At 47.9% G+C, this 20,742-nt stretch overlaps 2 protein-coding genes across 2 annotated transcripts; one reads left to right on the top strand and one right to left on the bottom strand.

Moving 5' to 3' along the window:
• Positions 1–589: 589 nt before the first annotated feature.
• On the top strand, positions 590–18,347 carry afdnb (afadin, adherens junction formation factor b). The gene is made up of 24 exons (XM_030357139.1): positions 590–827; positions 1,464–1,656; positions 2,021–2,145; positions 2,444–2,556; positions 4,187–4,236; positions 4,486–4,569; positions 4,704–4,909; positions 5,602–5,747; positions 6,353–6,447; positions 6,936–7,207; positions 7,690–7,833; positions 8,744–8,942; positions 9,385–9,476; positions 10,099–10,188; positions 10,376–10,441; positions 10,572–10,645; positions 11,302–11,420; positions 11,570–11,731; positions 12,323–12,405; positions 14,305–14,442; positions 14,845–16,257; positions 17,351–17,420; positions 17,526–17,577; positions 17,810–18,347. Exons 1-24 carry the CDS (start codon positions 729–731, stop codon positions 17,901–17,903), a joined length of 4,179 nt encoding a protein of 1,392 aa, XP_030212999.1. The 5' UTR covers positions 590–728; the 3' UTR covers positions 17,904–18,347.
• On the bottom strand, positions 17,490–20,695 carry dusp23b (dual specificity phosphatase 23b). The gene is made up of 3 exons (XM_030357072.1): positions 20,344–20,695; positions 19,828–20,106; positions 17,490–18,914 (listed from the first exon to the last, which is right to left on the bottom strand). The coding sequence occupies exons 2-3, from the start codon at positions 20,098–20,100 to the stop codon at positions 18,729–18,731; spliced, it is 459 nt and encodes a 152-aa protein (XP_030212932.1). The 5' UTR covers positions 20,101–20,106; positions 20,344–20,695; the 3' UTR covers positions 17,490–18,728.
• Positions 20,696–20,742: the final 47 nt, after the last annotated feature.

Below are 20,742 nucleotides of genomic sequence, written 5' to 3'. Positions count from 1 at the left end.
GTCCAGACAACAATGGCTTGTGGTCCTGCCACTGTTCTTCGTTGACCTTTCGAAATGAATGGATGGCTGCTGTAAATTAAAGCTTTTGTTCTATTGTGTATTTATTCGGCTAGCTTGGGCAACAAAAGATGGCCCACATCTCATTTGTGGTATGAATGGAAGACCTGGGTGATCATCACTGAAAGAATGATGTGCTAATAACAGTTTCCATCGGAAACATTTCAAAAATAATTAATCGCAATTCGCAAAACTTGTTATGAAATGTGTAAATAAACAAATCAGCGAGGGAGGATACAAGATGTGTCGTCATCAGTAAAGTGAATCAAGACAACGCGTCACACGTTTTCTAATTGCTAATTAAAAACAAAATTACTTGACTTGAACGTTGAAGGTTTGATTTACATGTATTTATGCACCGGAGTAAAACTCAAAGAATGCGCCTCAATAGACCTTATGATGAACTCGGAGCTTCGGCTTTGACCGATGCGTTATGGGGACACTTTGGCCCACATAACGGGACTCCACTGACCCGGCAGGAAGGGGGGGGAGGGGGGGAGGGGGGCGGGACATGAACTCATTAGACTGGAGGAACAGTCGACATCTAATGACCGAGGTGTACGAGGCAGGGCGGGGTCCGAGTTGTCGGGATCCGAGGGACGAACAGAGGGATCCGTGTAACTGCTTCACGGAGGCTCCACGGAGGACACTGAAGACCTGAAGCCGCTGACATGATGCTGGAGAAAGAGGAGCAGCAGCGGCTGGCGGAAGTTATCCGTCAATGGAATAACAACAGACTGGACCTGTTCGAGATCAGCCAGCCTGACGAGGTGAGGCTCAGGAAACGTTTACTTGTGGATATCATATCAGTGTTGTTCTGGAGAGCTGTTGGACATTAAGAAGTTTGCTTGAGAGTGAAAAGTGACCGCTTCACTTTCTTATAATCAACTTTATATATGTTTTACTGTTTAAATAATTAACTTTTTAAAGGGGAAAGTAGCCTACCTGCAATGTAGGTCTACGTGTTGGATGAATAACATGAGTTTTAATCCTGACATGTCCAGCACTGCTTTATTGAATAACAAGGCTTTAATATTTCTGGGGCACTAAATAATGGGACTTCACACATAACGGAACGAAGCGCGGGTGGGCTGGTAACCTGTTCGATATCCGGCCACGAGGGGAGTTTCGAGGTGTCCCTGAGCAAGGCACCCAACGCCCGCGACGAGCTGGCTGTCACCTTGCATGGTTATCACTGCCGTCGGTGTGTGAATTAGTGCATGAATGGGTGAATGTTAGGCAATTGTGAACAGCGAGTGATAAATGCCATCCATGACCATTTACATGAGATTTCGATCTGTGAGTTCAAGTCCGCTCTGTAAACAGTCCATGGGTCCGACCCCCACAGATAGCACTCACGTTATGTCCTCATGTGTTCATGTCGTCATGGGGGACCCCTCCACTAGAACCTCGAGTTCTGCGGCGTGGTGCGCTTCTACCTCGAAGACAGCGCCGCGGCCAGCGCCGCCACAACGTGCCTGCGCGTGAGCAGCCGCGCTACCGCGCGCGAGGTCATTGACACGCTCGCGGAGAAGTTCAGACCGGACATGAAGATGCTGAGCTCGTCCTTCTGCCTGAACGAGGTCCACGCCCCTGAAGGTGATCTCGAGGCCCACACTTGACTTTATGTGTACGCTGCAACAAAATCATTTTGGGGGGTATTCTGGGCCCATGGTTTATTTGGGGGAGTCTGGGGCCCTGGTTTATTTCTTGGGTCTTCTGGGCCCCTGGATTATTTAGGGGGCTTCTGTGCCCCTGGTTAATTGGGGGGGGGGGGGGTTCTTGGGGTCTGGGCCTCTTGTTTATTTGGGGGAGCTTCTGGGCCCCTGGGGGGGTCCGGCCCCTGGTTCATTTGGGGGGGGGGGGGGGGGGGGGGGGGGGGGGGGCTGGTTTATTTGGGGATCATTACATCACACAGACCCCTGTGTTAACATTGGGGGCCTCTTCCCCCCTGCTGCCCCAGAACGCAGACTGGACCTGGAGGAGAAGCCCCTGCTGGTCCAGCTGAACTGGACGTCCGACAACAGAGAGGGCCGCTTCGTCCTCCGGAGGGACGGCCCCGGGCTGGAGGGGTCAGGGGACCACCAGGTATTACCTCATCTTATTTTACCTTAAACCATGTCTAATCTGAAATGATCAAATATAATTTAATCTGAAAGAAACAGAATTTAATCCAACATAATAGAATCTAACATAATATAATATGATATATTATAATATGATGTACATTTCCCAATCTTTTCTAAGATCTGATACATTCTCTAATCTAGTTGGTTGTGTGTGTGTGTGTGTGTGTGTGTGTGTGTGTGTGTGTGTGTGTGTGTGTGTGTGTGTGTGTGTGTGTGTGTGTGTGTGTGTGTGTGTGTGTGTGTGTGTGTCTCCGTAGACAAACACTATCGAAAAGAAGGAAAAAGGAGGAGTGATCGAAACCTTTAAGAGAACTTTGTCGAAGAAGGAGAAGAAGAAGAAGAAAAACAAAAAAGAAGCGATTGAGAACGGGTAAGATTCACCCTTGAAACAGCAGAGGACTGTGGTCAACCAATCAGAGGTTGTTTATTGTTTATTGTTTATTGAATGGATGCCCATTAGCTGATGCCGAGGCGGCAGCTAGTCTTCCTGGGGTCCATAGGAGCATACAATATAAAAGATAGAGAATACATACATTACCAAACATTATACAAAAGATAATGAGTACAACATACCGGTCACAGTAATTTAGTTCACAAAATGATTACAATTTCAGTCATGTGGACAGCTGCAATAGGTGTGTCTTCAGAGCTATCTTAAAGGCACCCAGTGCAACTTTATGTAAACATTAGTCTTTTTTACACGTAGTAAGTTTCAATAACTCCATACCATTACATATCGACATTCAAGGAGCAAAGATGAGACGTCGTCGTGTGGTGAGAACTGATAGAAAATCGTTAACAACAACAATCGCCGGTGGGGAGAAGCCATTTTTCCATTGACTGGAAGCCTGCTTTATTTATTGTAGGTTACAAAAAATAAAGAAAATGGCGGCATTGTTGTTGTTGTCTCATCTTTGCTGCTTAAATGTCGGTATGTAATGGTATGGAGTTATTGAAACTTACTACGTGTAAAAAAGACTAGAAATTGAATCTTTATTTTTAAGCCTCGAAAGTTGCACTGGGTGCCTTTTAAATTACAATTTATTATTGTGAGTGCAATAGCATGGTTCCACCTGTAGAGGGAGCGCTCTCATGCAAACAAGTGCCGTCGGGGTTATCTTCCCTCCGTTTGATCTGAAGCCAAGCCCAGAAAAAACATGATTCCTTTACGGGTCATTTCACTCAGTAGGGATCCGTCCTGAGCAAAAATGACTATTGGGGCTCAGATTGGCTTCCAAAACGGATGGACTCTTCATTTGTGGGTAGACTGAACCCCATTTAGGTTTCCTATTGAAGTCATTAGGTCAGCGCTCGGTCTAGATGTGAGTTCATTCACGTCAGGGTGAGGGTTCTCACGATGTGAAGGGTTGTTGGTTCCTGTTTTTTCTGCTTGCTTCAAGTAAAGCTAGTTTTCTTCCTGTTTTCCATTGTGTGGTTCTTTCCCGTTTTGCTCTTGTCTCCCTGCCCATTGTTCTGAACTTGGGTCTGCAGGCCACTTTTGTTACATTCCAGTTGCTTGTTAGGGATGTTAGTCAAGTTATAAATTAAGTAGTTATACAATAATAAATGAATTGACACATCCCATCAAGTCACAGGGAAAATCATGGATGCATTCAATGGATAAATTCATAGCATTCAAAGATATGTGGAGAGTCAGGAGAGGTTTGAATTGTACCACATATTGTTTTCTTCTTCTTCTTCTTCTTCTTCTTCTTCTTCTTCTTCTTGTTCTTCTTCTTCTTCTTCTTCTTCTTCTTCTTCTTCTTCTTCTTCTTCTTCTTCTTCTTCTTCTTCTTCTTCTTGTTCTTGTTCTTGTTCTTGTTCTTCTTGTTCTTGTTCCTCTTCTTGTTCTTGTTCTTGTTCTTGTTCTTCTTCTTCTTCTTCTTCTTCTTCTTAAGCATCAGTTTAAGTGATGGGCTGAGAGTGATGCTATGAAATGTCTGTTGACCGTCTGAACCATCCATAACCTTTTGTTCGTTCCCATGGCAACACCCACACAGGTCAACTGAAGGCAACCGGAGCCCCTCCCAGCATAGCCAGTCAGACCCTGGTCAGTGTGGACGGTTTCCAATGAACCATAAACGACTCCATTAAAGTGATTTGATCTGATTAATGATTGCTGATTTTATTCTATTGATGATCTTATGTGTCTGTAGTCCCACTACCACCGTCCACATATTCGTTTTACTCAAGGACATTATCTTTTAAGTTTGTACATTGCTAAAATGTAAATACAGTTAAAGTAGGCATACACATTGCTTACCAAGTGCTGTCCTGTTGTGTTTCTCTCTGTATTCAGCTGTGGGACTCGGAGAAGGTCAACAACTGAACCAAGTGAAGGATCATCTTCAACTACCAGTGGAAATCCAGTTTTCCCCCGGATGTGAGTATGCTCCAGTTTGCATTGTTCTTAGCAATTTACCGGCCAAAATAAATACTTAATCCTCACAGACGGCTGAAAATCCTTTTTTTAAATGCGCCATTTTCGCCCCCTGTGGGTGGTCTTTGGAATTGCAGGCGAGGAAGCCTTTATTTCCGCCGTCATCAACTACACCAACAGTTCGACGGTGTACTTCAAGCTGTCGCCCGCGTATGCGCTCTACGCCACGGCCCGCTCGGCCCTGCGGCCCACCGACGCAGAGGGCCCCGCCCCCAGGGAGAAGCCCAACACAGTCACCACCATCACAAACAGAATGGTAGCCATGACGGAGAAGGTCATCCAGGCAAGTCTATGAACATGAGCTGATATTCCAAAGATCTGCTTCAGCATGCTAATGTGGTCCATATTGTATAGCTTTTCAAAAACACAGTTAGGTCAGGGCTTTAGAGCACTTTCAGAGTGAATTGAGACACAGGAGGGCTTACTCCAAGATGCCTGCAGGTAAACTAGGGTCATAGGGAGGGCACCAAGTCACTTTGGCCCTAGCCACCACACTGACACACTCACTTGTAACCAGTAGTAAACCAGGTGTGTGTGTGTGTGTGTGTGTGTGTGTGTGTGTGTGTGTGTGTGTTATACTGTTTATATGGAGGACACATTGTGTGTGTGTGTGTGTGTGTGTGTGTGTGTGTGTGTGTGTGTGTGTGTGTGTGTGTGTGTGTGTGTGTGTGTGTGTGTTTATACTGTGTATATCGAGTGTGTGTGTGTGTGTGTGTGTGTGTGTGTGTGTGTTTGTGTGTGTGTGTGTGTGTGTGTGTGTGTTTGTACACTGTTTATAACAGTCAGTGTCCTCCCACTGTGTCTGTGTGTTTGTGCATTTCATACAAACTCAGTGTCTTTCTTCATTGGTATGTTTGTCGTCGGTTTGTGTGTGTGTGTGTGTGTGTGTGTGTGTGTGTGTGTGTGTGTGTGTGTGTGTGTGTGTGTGTGTGTGTGTGTGTGTGTGTGTGTGTGTGTGTGTGTGTGTGTGTGTAGAAGCAGCATACCATGGCCGGGGCCCTCTCCTTCTGGTTGGCCAACACCTCAGAGCTGCTGAACTTCCTGCAGCAGGACGGGGCCGTAGGGCCCCTCACCGGGCAGACGCAGCAGCAGCTGTCGCACCTCGTCCACACAGCGTACAAGTGAGCGACGGACTGACGGACTGACGGACTGACGGACTCATTCACCGGCAGGGCAGGCTGACCCACTGATGAGGATTAGATGTGTGATCTGATTTTACTTGCCGCTTTTTTCTTAAAAAACCAAACATTTATATTTATATTTAGGGCATTAAGCAGACGCTGTTATCCAAAGCGACTTACAATCAGTACATTTGTGAGAGGAAAGAGAAACAACAATATATCACTGTCGGTACAGTAAGGATGTTCAAAGAACTAAGTGCCAAGCACTAACAATCGCTAGGTTAACCCGTTCTCCATATACAAGAAAGATAGCAAGGACGTATGCATACAATAAGTGCATGCATTAAGTGCCAGGACGTAAACATACAATAAGGGCCTGGGAGGGTTGTAGGACGGTAGGTGGTAGGCTATGCAGAATCTCAATCTCAAAACTCAATCTTAAATCAGAGCGGACTACCTTTCACAATCTAGGTTATTCTTACTGATGCTATACTCGCCTGCTTGTTCTTTACATTCTTTAAGGACAAGATTTAACATTGGCTGAAATGTTGATGGCCCTATATTATAACATTAGTCCTTTTTTATGTGTGCTTTTATTGTGAAAGGTATCTAATCCAGTGTCTACAGTGTGAACTTCGGAAACACCTGCCAACGTTCTTCTTGGATCCGGACCAATACGGCCCGCTGCCGGCAGGCATCGGTAAATCTTCCCGAAACCTTCCCAACACTTTCTAACCCTTCCTGACCCTTCCTAAACCTTCCTAAACTTTCCTAAACCTTATTCAAAATACCTTTTGTATAGCTGAAGTAATGCAGAATATCTATGTTGTTATTTCTTAAACCCTTATGTGTTTACTTTTACACAATACAGTTTAATAACATTCAGCAACTATTTTATCTTGTTAAAAATCTTTTGTGGCATTTTCTCATCAGCTCTGGTCTTTTCTGGACTGGTTGAGTCTGGTCTGGTCCGGTCTAATCTTTGGTATCTTCTCTAGTCTGATCTGGTCTGGTCTTGTCTGGTTTGATCTGGTCTAGTCTGCTCTAGTCTGGTCTGGTCTGGTTAGATCTGGTCTGCTGCTCTCGTCTGCTCTCTGGTATTTTCCCTGGTTTGCTCTGGTTTGATCTGATCTGCTTTGCTGTGGTTCGCTCTGGTTTGATCTGGTCTGTAATCTGCCCCCCTCCCAGAGATGGTCCTGAACACCCTGATGAACACCATGGCTCTGCTGAGGCGCTGCCAGGTCAACCCCGCCCTCACCATCCAGCTCTTCTCCCAGCTCTTCCACTACACCAGTGCCTGGCTCTTCAACCAGCTGATGGGCCCCCAGGCCGGGCCCCTGGGGCTGCGCTCCCACTACTGGGGCGCGGCCCTCCGGCAGAGGCTCAGTGCCGTCGAGGGCTGGGCGGAGCGGCAGGGCCTGGAGCTGGCGGCGGACTGCCACCTGGGCCACATCGTGCAGGTCAGGACCTCTTCCTCTTCATGGTCGTCTTCCTCTTCCTGGTCAGGTCCCCTTCCTCTTCCTGGTCCTCTTCCTATTCCTGGTTAGGTCCTCTTCCCCTTCCTGGTCCTCTTCCTCTTCCTGGTCAGGACCTCCTCCTCTTCCTCTTCCTGGTCAGGTCCTCTTCTTCCTTCTTGTCAGGACCTCTTCCTGGACCTCTTTCTCTCCCTGGTCCTCTTTCTGGTCAGGGCCTCTTCTTCGTCCTGGTCATGTCTTCTTCTTTCTCCTCCTCTTCCTCTTCCTCTTCCTGGTCAGATCCTCCTCCTGGTCCTCTTCCTCTTCCTGGTCCTCTTCCTCTTCCTGGTCAGGTCCTCTTCCTGGTCCTCTTCCTGATCCTCTTCCTGGAAGGTCCTCTTCATTTACCTCGTCCTCTGAATGATCCCAATGGATCGTAATGGATTGAATGGACTTAAAGTGTGTGTAATCGGTTGGTGGGTTTCTAGGCAACCATGCTGCTCACCATGAGCAAGTACTCGGTCCAGGACACGGAGGCGGTCCAGAAGACATGCTTCAAGCTCAACTCCCTGCAGCTGCACACCCTGCTGACCGGCTACCTGTACGCCCCCGAAGAGCCCCGTATACCCCTGGTAAACACCTGCACACCTGTACACCTTTACCTGTACGTCTACACACCTGTACACCTCTACCTGTACATCTACACACCTGTACACCTCTACCTGTATGCCCCCGGAGAACCCCATATCCCCCCCGGTAAACACCTGCACACCTGTACACCTTTACCTGTACGTCTACACACCTGCACACCTGTACACCTTTACCTGTACATCTACACACCTGTACAACTCTACCTGTACACCTGTACATCTGTGCATATCTATCTGTACACCTCTATCTGTATACCTGTACCCTACACACCTGTACACCTCTACCTGTACATCTACACACCTGTACACCTCTACCTGTACACCTGTACATCTGTACACATCTCTCTGTGCACCTGCGCCTACACACCTGTACACCTGTAGCTATACACCTCTACCTGTACAACTGTACACCTCTACCTGTACACCTTTACCAGTACACCTGAACTTGCACACCTGTACCTGTACAACTGCAGAAAGCTTCTTCCATCTCCTTCTTCAGAGTTTGGTCCTCACCATCTCCTGCGTGGAGTTAAACGAGCTGGTGTCGTAATGGTTTCTATAATGTAGACCAGATAGTTAAGTGGAGCATCTCCAATGAAAGAGTTAAAGAAAAATGGATGGAAAGAAATAATACTGAGCATGGCATGCCAGAGGAAATGAGGGCATCCCAATACGTCAGTACACGTATAATCATAATCTTTTTTTTCTTATATAAAATCTTAAAATATACTATAACTGTTGTTTCAGCTTTCTTCTCAACCAGTTAATCGTTTCCCTTGTTCAGTCTTCCGTAGTGCACAGAAACCCCTTAATCAAATAACGTTTGATTGTTAGGCCCGGTCTTTCAATAACACAATGTAAACAACAAAAACGATCTACTCTGTTACTCCAGGCTTTGATTGACAGCGTCGTCATGGCAGCGAAGCGCTCGGCGGACCCCCTGGTGGCCAGCGAGGGGCGGTGCCTGGAGAGGGAGGAGCGTCTGGAGCTCCGCCTCCCCTTCCTGCTCCCTGACGGAGGCTACTCGTGTGACACGGTGGGCGGGATTCCGCCTGGCTTCACCGAATTCTTGGAGCCAATTTGCCGCAAAGGTAAAGGGAATCCTGGTAATCCCAGTGATCCCAGTAGCGTCCACACTGGGACACCCAAGATGTATTTGGAGTGTGATTCATGTGATGGAAATCAAGCTGGATTAGTTTTTTCTCTGTTTAAATATAGTTCTCTCTAAACCGATGTTAGAGAAATGCCGATGGACAGTTGTTCCAACGCCATTGTAGACCCACTATTTGCGGTCATATGGTTAGAAGTTAATTTAAGTTGACTTTGGGACTCTTTGAGAGTAACTATGAGTACCTTTGACAAAATGACTTCAGAATTGCGTCGACTCAAGCAAAACGACTTTTTTTAATTTTGTGGTCTACTCCTGTAAAACATTCCTGTCCGATGTTGGAATGTCTGCACCTCCTCCTCCTCAGTCCCTTGGTGTGTCATCGTATGGTGCGGGGGGGTAACTGATCTCTGCTGCTCCCCCAGGTCTCTGTAAGCTGACTCCCAGAGCCAACTGTCATGGCAGTTGGAGAGTGTTCTTCAATGAACCCAACTGCCCAACCACCAGCCTTCTGCCGGTAAACTAAAGCCTTACGAACACACATGAACTCCGGACAATGTCCAGAGACTCAGAATCAGGCTCGTTCTCACATACTGGTTCAATGGGTTGGATTTGGAAGCAGTCAAATAATAGAGACAACATCGGCGCTCATTTTGAATTCTTCTTCCTTTTCCTTTTTGCGTTTACCGCCCCCTACGGGACCGGAGTATGTACCACAGGATCTAGTCGCTCGAATCTGGACAATGGCCTGCTCACACAGGGGCTCAAACAATCATTACACACACTTTATACCGGGAACCTGGCAGGCCAAATAAGAGTTTGGGGTTGCAGTGCAAGTGAAAAAAGCGCATAAGAATCACTCTAGTCTAGCCACACTACAGTCTACTATGACAATCTTTTACACACTGAATACTCCATATAAAGCCCAAAGCAGATGAACCTCAACGACACAAAGAAGAACTAGCTTCATGTTGTTTTAACGGAGTGAGGCACATTCGTGTTCAGCACTCGACGCAAACTTCAGTAGGATTCAAGTTGCTCCTGGACTGTGACTGAAGTGTATTCTGGCTCTGAGTGCTCGGATCCAGTCTAGTCAGGTGGGCTGACCTCCGGTAACGCCTCTGCCTGTTGTGTCATAGACGGGGGCTCGGAGAGAACCAGAGGTGGTGGTCATCACCCTGAGGAAGCCCCTGAACAGCGGGATGGGCGTGAGCATCGTGGCCGCCAGGGTAAATCCGCACCGCCCCAAACCTCCCCACACAGTGGACTGAGTTATCATTCGAACACCCTGCGATGTGAATAACTAGAGATCTAATGACAGCCATGTATTGTATTATTTACTCAAATGCTATTATTTTAATCATTCACTACAAGGCATGTTCTATATATTTTTCTGTTTTATTCCCACGGCGACAGGGTTCGGGCCAGGCTCAAATCGGCATTTATATCAAATCCATCGTCCAGGGGGGCCCCGCTGAAGTGGTGAGCGTTTAAACCCTCCTCCCAGATTGGCCTCACGTTAAGTTTGACCACAGTGCACTATACAGGGCCGGGGACCGACGGAGGGTCAGACCTCTGTGTACCCCTGACCCTTAACCTCTGGCCCCTGCAGGACGGGACGCTGTCTGTCGGAGACCAGTTGGTCAGCGTGGACGGCCGGAGTCTGGTGGGTCTGAACCAAGAGAGGTAGGATGAGATCTAATGGATGGCTTCACCTCCTCAACGGGTGGTTAGTTTGGTCTGTGAAGGACTGGATAAATTCACAAAAGCCTTACAAATTAGGATGGAGGAAGTTGCCAACAGCGATGATTATTTGTGATCTATAATATGTGATCATGAAATTACTGACTTTTTTTCTTAAATATTACTATGAGCTCTCAAAGCTATTGTGTGTGGATGTGAGTTATATAAGCAAACTGAAGTGAACTAGAATGGATGCAAGCTATATGAGGCTAACCCCCATGCTGTGTGGAGGAGAGCTATGTGATGCTAACCCCCATGCTGTGTGGAGGAGAGCTATGTGATGCTAACCGTCATGCTGTGTTGAGAGCTATGTGATGCTATCCCCCGTGCTGTGTGGATGTGAGCTATGTGATGCTAACCTCCATGCTGTGCGGATATTAGCTATGTGATGCTAACCCCCATGCTGTGTGGATATTAGCTATGTGTTGCTAACCTCCATGCTAGGTGGATGTGAGCTATACGGGGCTAACCTCCATGCTGTGTGGATGTGAGCTATGTGATGCTAACCATGCTGTGTGGATGTGAGCTATGAGATGCTAACCCCCATGCTGTGTGGATGTGAGCTATGTGTTGCTAACCTCCATGCTGTGCGTACGCAGGGCAGCCATGATAATGGTGCAGACGGGGCCCGTGGTGACGCTACAGGTGGCTAAACACGCTGCTAGCTGCCACGGTCTGGAGGCCCTGATCAACCAGCCTGGCTCCGCCCCCAACACAGGTATCACACATCACTTGGAGATCAATTGCATGGGCAGCGGTGGTTACCGGATGTCAATGTGACGTACATACCACTAGGGGTGCTAGATTATAGAAAAAATCATAATCCTTTTTCTAATCCTTAAAATAATGAATTGTCGTGTTACCAAGGTGACCGGGACTTGGGCACGCCCGGCGGCGGCCCTGCCTGGGTCGGGTGCAGCGTCCCGGGCCCCCGACCGGAGCCGCAGGCCCCCGGGGGGAGCAGGAGCCGACGGCAGCAGAACCTCCAGAGGAACCGGCTCCTGTACCGCTCCAACCCCAACATGAGCCGTAGGTGGACCCCTTCACACACGCCCGCCCACCGGAGGACGATCAGGATTAGGGTCTCATTTCAACGCATGTGGACACAAGTGTAACTTAAGACAATCAAGAGTTTGGCAATCGTTAGCTGTTAAAAGATGACGACGATTTCCGTACCAAGGATAGGTTTGACCTACTTTATATGTTTTTCTTCCTTCCTCCCTCCCTGCCTCCCTGCCTCCCTCCCTGCCTCCCTCCCTCCTCCAATCTCTCTCCCTCATCCCTCCCTCCCTCATCCCTCCCTCCCTCCTCCACTCTCTCTCTCTCATCCCTCCCTCCTTCCTCCCTCCCTCCCCTCCCTCCCTCCTTCCTCCGTTCCAACCTTCCTCCCTCTCCCCCTCCCTTGCTCCTTCCTTCCTCCCTTCATCCCTCCCTCCCTCCCTCCTCCCTTCCTCCCTCCCTCCCTCCCTCCCTCCCTCCCTCCCTCCCTCCCTCCCTCTCCCCCTCCCTTGTTCCTTCCTTCCTCCCTTCATCCCTCCCTCCCTCCCTCCCTCCTCCCTCCCTCCCCCTCCCTCCCTCCCTCCCTCCCTCCCTCCCTCCCTCCTCCCTCCCTCCCATCAGACTGCGTGCCTGAGGAGGTGGAGGTACCAGAGGAGCCCGCAGACGGAGGACCCACCATCTCCACCCTCAATCTCTGCACTGAGGTGAGGGGGAGGTGGTGTCTGGGTGGAGCCCAGGACTGCCTGCGATGCTATTATACTTTATATTTTATATTCTCTACTCATTCTGCATGCGACCCTTGCCTTGTCCCAATCCGGTGGTAAACTGTGATAATGAAACTAGTTGATAATGATACTATTATGATCACAAAAAACTAGAGCTGTCAAGCGATTAAAATATTTAATCGTGATTAATCGCATTAATGTCATAGTTAACTCACGATTAATCGCGTTTAATCGCAAATTATTGTTCTATGCTAAATATCCCTTGATTTTTTTGTCCCATAATTCTTCTCATTTTAATTATCTTATCAACATGGTGAAGTGCATCGGCTTGCCTTGTGCAAATGATTTTTTATTGATAACAACATTGGCATATACTGATCAAAACAGGACGATACAAAAAAAGAGCCTATAGTGCAATTAAACGACTGCTTTGAACAAATGTCATTTGAACATAGCAGTCAGGCTACTGCTTCTTTGTTTTGAGCCAAAGAATTTATTTATTTATTTTTTTTTTTAAATAAAACAATGCGTTAATCGTGCGATAATTTTTTTAACGCCGTTAAAATTGGTTTGCGTTAACGCCGTTAATAACGCGTTTAACTGACAGCTCTACAAAAAACACGTGGAGTGTTTAATCTATTTGGATGAAACCTATTGATCCAAAACATTCTTCCCTACCACACGGTGAAATTGCAACTGGTTACGCTGAGCAAAAAACTGATGGAGATATTGTCCGTTCTGGTGGTCAGTCAAGCTTTTGTCCTCAATAGACAGCGTTGTAGCAACACTGTAGTTGTGTTACGTTGTACTCTGACCTACGTTGTAGTTATGCCGTAGTAATGTTGTAGTTATGTTACGTTGTACACTGACCTATGTTGTAGGAGCGCTGTACTAACGTTGTAGTTGTGTAACGTTGTACTCTGACCTACGTTGTATTAATCCTGTAGTTATGTTACGTTGTACTTTGACTTATGTTGTATTAGCGCTGTAGTAACGTTGTAGTTATGTTACGTTGTACTTTGACCTACATTGTAGAAGCGCTGTAGTAACGTTGTAGTTATGTTACGTCGTACTTATGACTACGCTGTACTAACGTTGTAGTTATGTTACATTGTACTCTGACCTACGTTGTAGTAGAGCTGTAGTAATGTTGTAGTTATGTTACGTTGTAGTTTGACTTACGTTGTAGAAGCGCTGTAGTAACGTTGTAGCTGTGTTACGTTGTACTCTGACCTACGCTGTAGTAACGTTGTAGTTGTGTTACATTGTACTTTATGACTACGCTGTAGTAACGTTGTAGTTATGTTACGTTGTACTTTGACCCACGTTGTAGTAGAGCTGTAATAACGTTGTAGTTATGTTACATTGTACTCTGACTTACGTTGTAGAAGCGCTGTAGTAACGTTGTAGTTGTGTTACGTTGTACTCTGACCTACATTGTAGGAACGCTGTAGTAACGTTGTAGTTATGTTACATTGTACTTTGACCTACATTGTAGGAACGCTGTAGTAACGTTGCAGTTATGTTACATTGTACTTTGACCCACGTTGTAGAAGCGCTGTAGAAACGTTGTAGTTATGTTACATTGTACTTTGACTACGCTGTAGTAACGTTGCTGTTATGTTACTTTGTACTTTTACGTACGTTGTAGAAGCGCTGTAGTAACGTTGTACTTATGTTACATTGTACTTTATGACTACGCTGTAGTAACGTTGTAGTAATGTTACGTTGTACTTTATGACTACGCTGTAGTAACGTTGTAGTAATGTTACGTTGTACTTTATGACTACGCTGTAGTAACGTTGTAGTTGTGCTACGTTGTACTCTGACCTACGTTGTAGTAGCGCTGTAGTAACGTTGTGCTGCTCTCTGGACCAGACGTTCCACAGGGAGTACCAGACCCTGCCGTCCTCCAGACATCTGGACCACAGGGCAGCTGACCAATCACAGCAGCTGCTCAGGATCTCCCTGGGTCCGTCGGCCAGGAAGCAGAACCCCAACATGAGGACCTTCATGGTACGTCGATGATCACTAATCAAAGTTTAAATTCATTCATTGCTCAATCACTGCGATAATTGTGTGCTGATCGAGTTGATATGATGTGTGGTATCATTTTTATTTTTATTTTATAAATAATTGACAGTGGTGACCTCAAGGATTTTTATGTAAGTTAAAAATGTGTAGTCCCTTCGGTCGCTGAATGAGGTGACAGAGGGAGGATGACCTGCTGATCAGATGCCTCCTATTTTCCGTTTTGGGATGGTTTCCTACTCGGTGTCACTGGTGATGCTGCTGGAGAAGTACCACTTATCACCAGGGGTGGCGCCAAAGGGAGTGAAACAGATATATCTGAGATTGCACCTTTTAAGATAAATATGGGACGAGTATATCAATAACGTCATGCGTCTTCTCCCTCAGCGCCAAGCCCTGTCCCAGGAGAACCTCAGTCTGGACCCGCGGCCAGCGGAACCGTCCCACAACCCCAGCCCCTCGCTCCCTCACTGGCCCAGTGCCTCCACACACAGCCTCCTCCAAAAGCCCCCGAACCCCACCCAGAACCAGAACCCCACCCAGAACCAGCCCCAGAACCCCACCCAGTACCAGCCCCAGAACCCCACCCAGTACCAGCCCCAGAACCCCACCCAGTACCAGCCCCAGAACCCCACCCAGTACCAGCCCCAGAACCCCACCCAGTACCAGCCCCAGAAACCCACCCAGTACCACACCCAGCCCCAGGCCGAGAACCCCACCCAGAACCAGAACCCCACCCAGAACCAGCCCCAGAACCCCACCCAGAACCCCTACCATCCCCAGAGCCTCAACCAGCCTGAGAACCCCACCCAGCCCCAGAATCCTACACAGAGCCCCTCCAGACTCCAGAACCCCACCCAAAACCCCATCCAGAACCCCTCAAGACCCCAGAACCCCACCCAAAGCCCCTCCAGACTCCAGAACCCCACCCAAAACCCCATCCACAACCCCTCAAGACTCCAGAACCCCAACCAGAATCCCAACCATCCCCAGAACCCCTCCAGACACCAGTACCCCACCCAAAACCCCACCCAGCCCCATATCCCCCCCCAAAGCCCCTCCAGACCCCATAACCCCACCCAGCCCCAGAACCCAGCCCAAAGCCCCTCCAGACCCCAGAACCACGCGCAGAACCAGAACCCCACCCAGGCCCAGAACCCAGAACCCCAGGATGTAAAGAGCAGCGCTGGCGTGTGGAGAACCCCTCCCTCCCGGACCTCCACCCAGCCCACCCGCATCGACATCCCCATAACGAGGCCCGACGCCCCGCCCAGACCGCTCCTCTCCACCTTCCAGCACCACCCTGCCCTGGGCCCCGTCCGGTCGGTCCAGGGTGGCCACCGCCCCGTCACCTCCTCCCCGCCCTCCTCCACCACCCCCACCTCCTCACCCCGACCAAGGCAGAGCGCCGCCCCCAGCCAACCACAGCGCACCGCCTCCAGTCCTCAGAGGCCCGCCCCCCCCACCCGGCACGTCTCCTTCCAGGACCCGCCCCCCGGGGCGGGGGAGGGCCTCTCCCCGGACCCCTGGCGCAGGGAGGAGCGGGAGAGGCTGCGGGAGCAGCTGGAGGAGCAGCGGCGGCGGAGGGAGCTGGAGGCGCTGGAGGAGGAGGTGAGGGAGCTGGGCGCCAGGGCGGCCCGCTCCCCGGGGGACGGCGAGAGGCTGCGCCGGCTCACCCTGGAGCTGCAGTTCCAGAGGAGGCTGCAGGAGCTGCAGCAGAACGGGGGGGAGGAGGAGGAGGAGGAGGAGGAGGAGGAGGAGTTCAGGGTGATCCCCCAACGCACCGAGAACAGACTTGGGGTGAATAGGTCTTAGTTTGGTATTTTTTTATTTTTTTATTTTTTTGGAGTTCCCATACTGGTGAAATATTTGTTACCCTAATACTGGAGATTGGGGGGGGGGGGGTCATGGGCAAGGCGGCCTGACTCCCAACCGAAAGGTTTTTGGTTCAAAGCCCGATGTCTCAAGGTCTAACATGTAGACCCCTGAACAGAATGCTCTGAGCTGGTGGGGGACATGCTCGTGATAACGTCTACACATTAGCTTTGGATAAGTGACAAATGACTCAACAGTATGAGACCAGCCATGGAGTGGCAGTTTACAGTATATGTATAGTACAAAGTGTGTATCTATCTATATCGATACATAGAGATAGATATGTACTGTATGTGTGTGTATGTGTATATATATATATGTATATATGTGTGTGTATGTATGTGTATGTGTATATATATATATATATATATATATATATATATATATATATATATATATATATATATATATATATGGTAACACTTTATAATAAGGTGCCATAATAAATAGCAAACTAGTCATTACCTAACCCTTTGTTAATATTTGTTAATTGTTACTAAAATATCTATTTGGCACAAGTTAATAGTTTTTTTTTCACTGACCACAGAGTGTCGCTGGTTAGGGTTAGGGTCGTGTGTTAGGGTTAGGGCCGTGTGTTAGGGTTAGGGCCGTGTGTTAGGGTTAGGGATGTGTGTTAGGGTTAGGGTCGTGTGTTAGGCTTAGGGTCGTGTGTTAGGGTTTGGTTAGGGTTATGCAAACAACTAATATTTAATTAATGATGAAAAAACTATTAACTTGTGCCAAATAGATATTCTAGTAACAATTAAAAAATACTAACAAGTTAGGTAATGACTAGTTTGCTATTTATTATGGCACCTTATTATAAAGTGTAACCATACATTTATATATGTGTGTGTATATATATATATATATATATATATATATATATATATATATATATATATATATATATATATATATGTACATCTAGTTATATATCTATCTATCTAAAAATAGAGATATCTATTTATATAGATATAGAGATGTGTGTCCAGTTTATAATAGTTTCATCCCACAGGAGAAAAGCCAGGTTAAGGAGCATCAAACTACCAACCCGGCTGACCCAGAAGGACAGAGGATGGCTCCAGGTCAGAGGGCATACACAAATGTCACTGTTCTCAATGGGAGACAAACTGTATTTGAGACGTCACTCCAGGTTCAATCTTACGTTTCTTTATTTATGTCGTTGACAGATCAAAAATCGATTGGATACGGCCGTGCTTCTCATGAGGTGGTCCCAAAAAAGTGAGTTGAGGTGTGCGAGTGTGTGGGTATAATATTGCAGTGCATTCTAGAATAGTCCTGGAGCACCAAAACAACTTTGAGGAATTACATTTCTACACAGAATCCAAACATTTCATCATGATCCCTGAGAAACAGTCAACATGACACTCTGGGGCTTTTAGAACGCTGCAGACTTTGCATTGATCTTTATATTTGATGTATACATTCTATGTATCAATCTTTGTTTCTCCAGAAGCCAGGAAGACTCGCTCCAGAGTATGGCGGCTCCGGAGAAACTTCCCTTTAAGGAACGCCAGCGTCTCTTCTCTCTGGGGTCAGCCTCGTAAACAACAACACCACCAACTGAAAGGCATCAACGTTCTTCAACGGTCCATCAACCCATTATGAAAACATAGTGCACACAACAGAAAATTTTATATTATGTTTATTGGCTGTTTTATAGCTACTGAAATGCTAATGTTTTCTTGATTGTCTCGTTTTATTATTAGTCGAGTATTTTTTTTCGAATTTAAGACATCTATAATAATTGTAAACATCATTTGTATTGTTTTATAGACTTAATGATTGAAAAGAAAAGTGCTAGATGAACAAGCAAGCTACTGCCGTTTACGATAGCATGACATACGATGTATGCTGAACATACAGTAGAAAACAGAGGTAGAAATGTCCATTTATTCTTGTACCGTTCTTACGTTTGTTTTAAAGATCGCGCAAAGAAAATCAAACCATCTTATCGTCAGTGCATAAACAATCCCTCTGAGACCCTTCAAGCCGTAGACCTCTTCGTCCTACACCTGTTCACCTGCATACACGACTTCCCCTCCAACGAGGAAAGCCAAGGCACGTTGAGTCATACTGCACCCTTCACTCACAGAGGTTCAAAGGACAATCGTCCGTTATTCAAAGGAGAAATGTATTAAAAAGTATGATATGGTGAAAGAATAAAAACACGCCAGTGCCTTGAACTCAGTCCCTAAAACCGGAACCGCGATGAGGTGGACTCCAGACGTTCTGAAGGTGGGTTCCAGAGGAGGGGCGCATGAGGCCTCCCCATGCCTGCCTCCCAGCACCCCGGGTCCCCCCCCCCCGGTTAGAGGACCGTCCGGGGCACTACACCCGCCCCCCTGGCGGTCCCAGTTTCCTGCCCGGGTTCACTTGGTGCGCTGGTAGAACTGCACCACGGCCCGCTCCTGCTCCGCCGTCTCGATGGACCCCGGCCGCAGCCGGCGTGTCTCGAGGATGGCGTCGGCCCCGGACATCCCCCTGGTCTTCACCAGGTAGCAGGCCAGCATGGTGCCCGTGCGCCCGTGGCCGTGCATGCAGTGCACCGCCACGCCCTGATGTGGGCAGAGAAGGAGACACACGCTTAGAACACGCTTCAAACGGGGCTCTGGGGCTCTCTCTCTGTTCTCTCTCTCTCTCTCTCTCTCTCTCTCTCTCTCTCTCTCTCTCTCTCTCTCTCTCTCTCTCTCTCTCTCTCTCTCTCTCTCTCTCTCTCTCTCTCTCTCTCTCTCTCTCTCTCTCTCTCTCTCTCTCTCTCTCTCTCTCTCTCTCTCTCTCTCTCTCTCTCTCTCTCTCTCTCTCTCTCTCTCTCTCTCTCTCCCCCCCCCCCCCCCCAGTCCCTTTCTTAAATCAACAGTACTTTGTTTTATTGTGTTTTATTGTGTTCCGGCTCCTCTGGTGTTCATTTGGTTATGATGCTGTAATGATGTGAGCTCTAATCCCGCCACGGCTAGGACAGTCATGCAGCGCTGGGCGGTGTTAGACCGACACTAGCTATAAAAGAAGGCATGGACCCGGAACCATTGAGCAAGACGACACAACCTCATACGGGAATCTTCCGGAAGCAAGGTAGCAGGGTGGCAAATTATAGTTTTTTAATAATGCATACAGACTTTGAACTGGATTAACCTCCCCAGGTGAATGTGGATGAGGGAGAGTAGCGATTTTGCACTTGCAATGTGTAAATGTTGTGTACATAGATTTCTTTACGTTGTGCAAACATGCTCAGGGTGATCCGAGTAGGCCTACGTCTATATATAGATGTGCTCTATGCTCTTTACATCGCGCTTCCTTAGCATTCCGAGACTCACCCCCCCCCCCCCCCCCATAATAAACTGTAAAGTAAGTAAGCAAGCCCAGTCTACGACCCCAGGGCTTCTGGTCCAGGGGTTCTGTAACTCAGACTAACAGTTTGGTGTTTTATAAAGTGTAGTACGAAATGTCCCAAACGAAAACGGCATTAATTACCTCCCCTTTGGAGTTGGCCTTCTCCACGATGGAGAGGAACGCATCGGTTTGGGCCGGCGTCGGAGGGGTGAAGTCCGTGATCTTGATGTGGTGCAGTTGCAACTGCGGGCAGGTGTCGTGGTTGGGGGGCTTCCTCTCACAGAGGCACACAAGATGATGAATGCCGTTGTCCAGGAGGTACTGGTACTCCGCCGTCATCCTTGGCAAGGCCAACCCGGCCAACTTCCCCGGGTCCACCCAGGAGAAATTGGACGGTGCATTGTTGGCTGACATTTCGACCTGATGCGTCGCAGATATGCTTAGTTAGTGGGTTAGTTATCGTTGCAGATCAAACGCATTTCTAATATGAATTCCGGGGATTAAAAAGACAACGAGGGCCTACATTTGCATAATGTCGGTCAGAAAACAATGATCACTGATTACAATACAATGAAGAGCGTTTATAAATAGATTATGTCATCGCTGGCTCATGGTTCGTGCAGTCGACCGAGAGACATCCCCTGAGGCGGAACTCACGAATTCCCGCAGAGTGAAAGGTTCCTCCGGACTGAAGCGAGCCAACTATAGCCGGGTGAAAGGTTCCTCCGGACTGAACCGATTAAACTAGCCGGGTGAAGGGACCCTCCGGATTGAACCGAGCCAACTTTAGCCGAGTGAAAGGTTCCTCCGGACTGAACCGCGCAAACTACAGCCGGGTGAAAGGTTCCTCCGGAATGAACTGAGCCAACTATAGCCTGGGTATATATAGCGAGCCTACGACGGTATTGTCTGGTAGATAACGTAGGGCGGACCTCAACCGTCCCGTCAAAGTCCAGGCGGGGTGTGGAAGCCCCGCCAGGACTTAAATTCCCGTTACGTTATGTCATATAATAGAGAGATAAGATAAAAATGCAATTATCGTTGAGTAACAGGCAT

This window comes from Gadus morhua, chromosome 5 (genome assembly GCF_902167405.1).
Source record: "Gadus morhua chromosome 5, gadMor3.0, whole genome shotgun sequence".
Classification (NCBI taxonomy): Eukaryota; Metazoa; Chordata; class Actinopteri; order Gadiformes; family Gadidae; genus Gadus; species Gadus morhua.
This window is presented reverse-complemented; position numbering and strand designations above follow the sequence as displayed.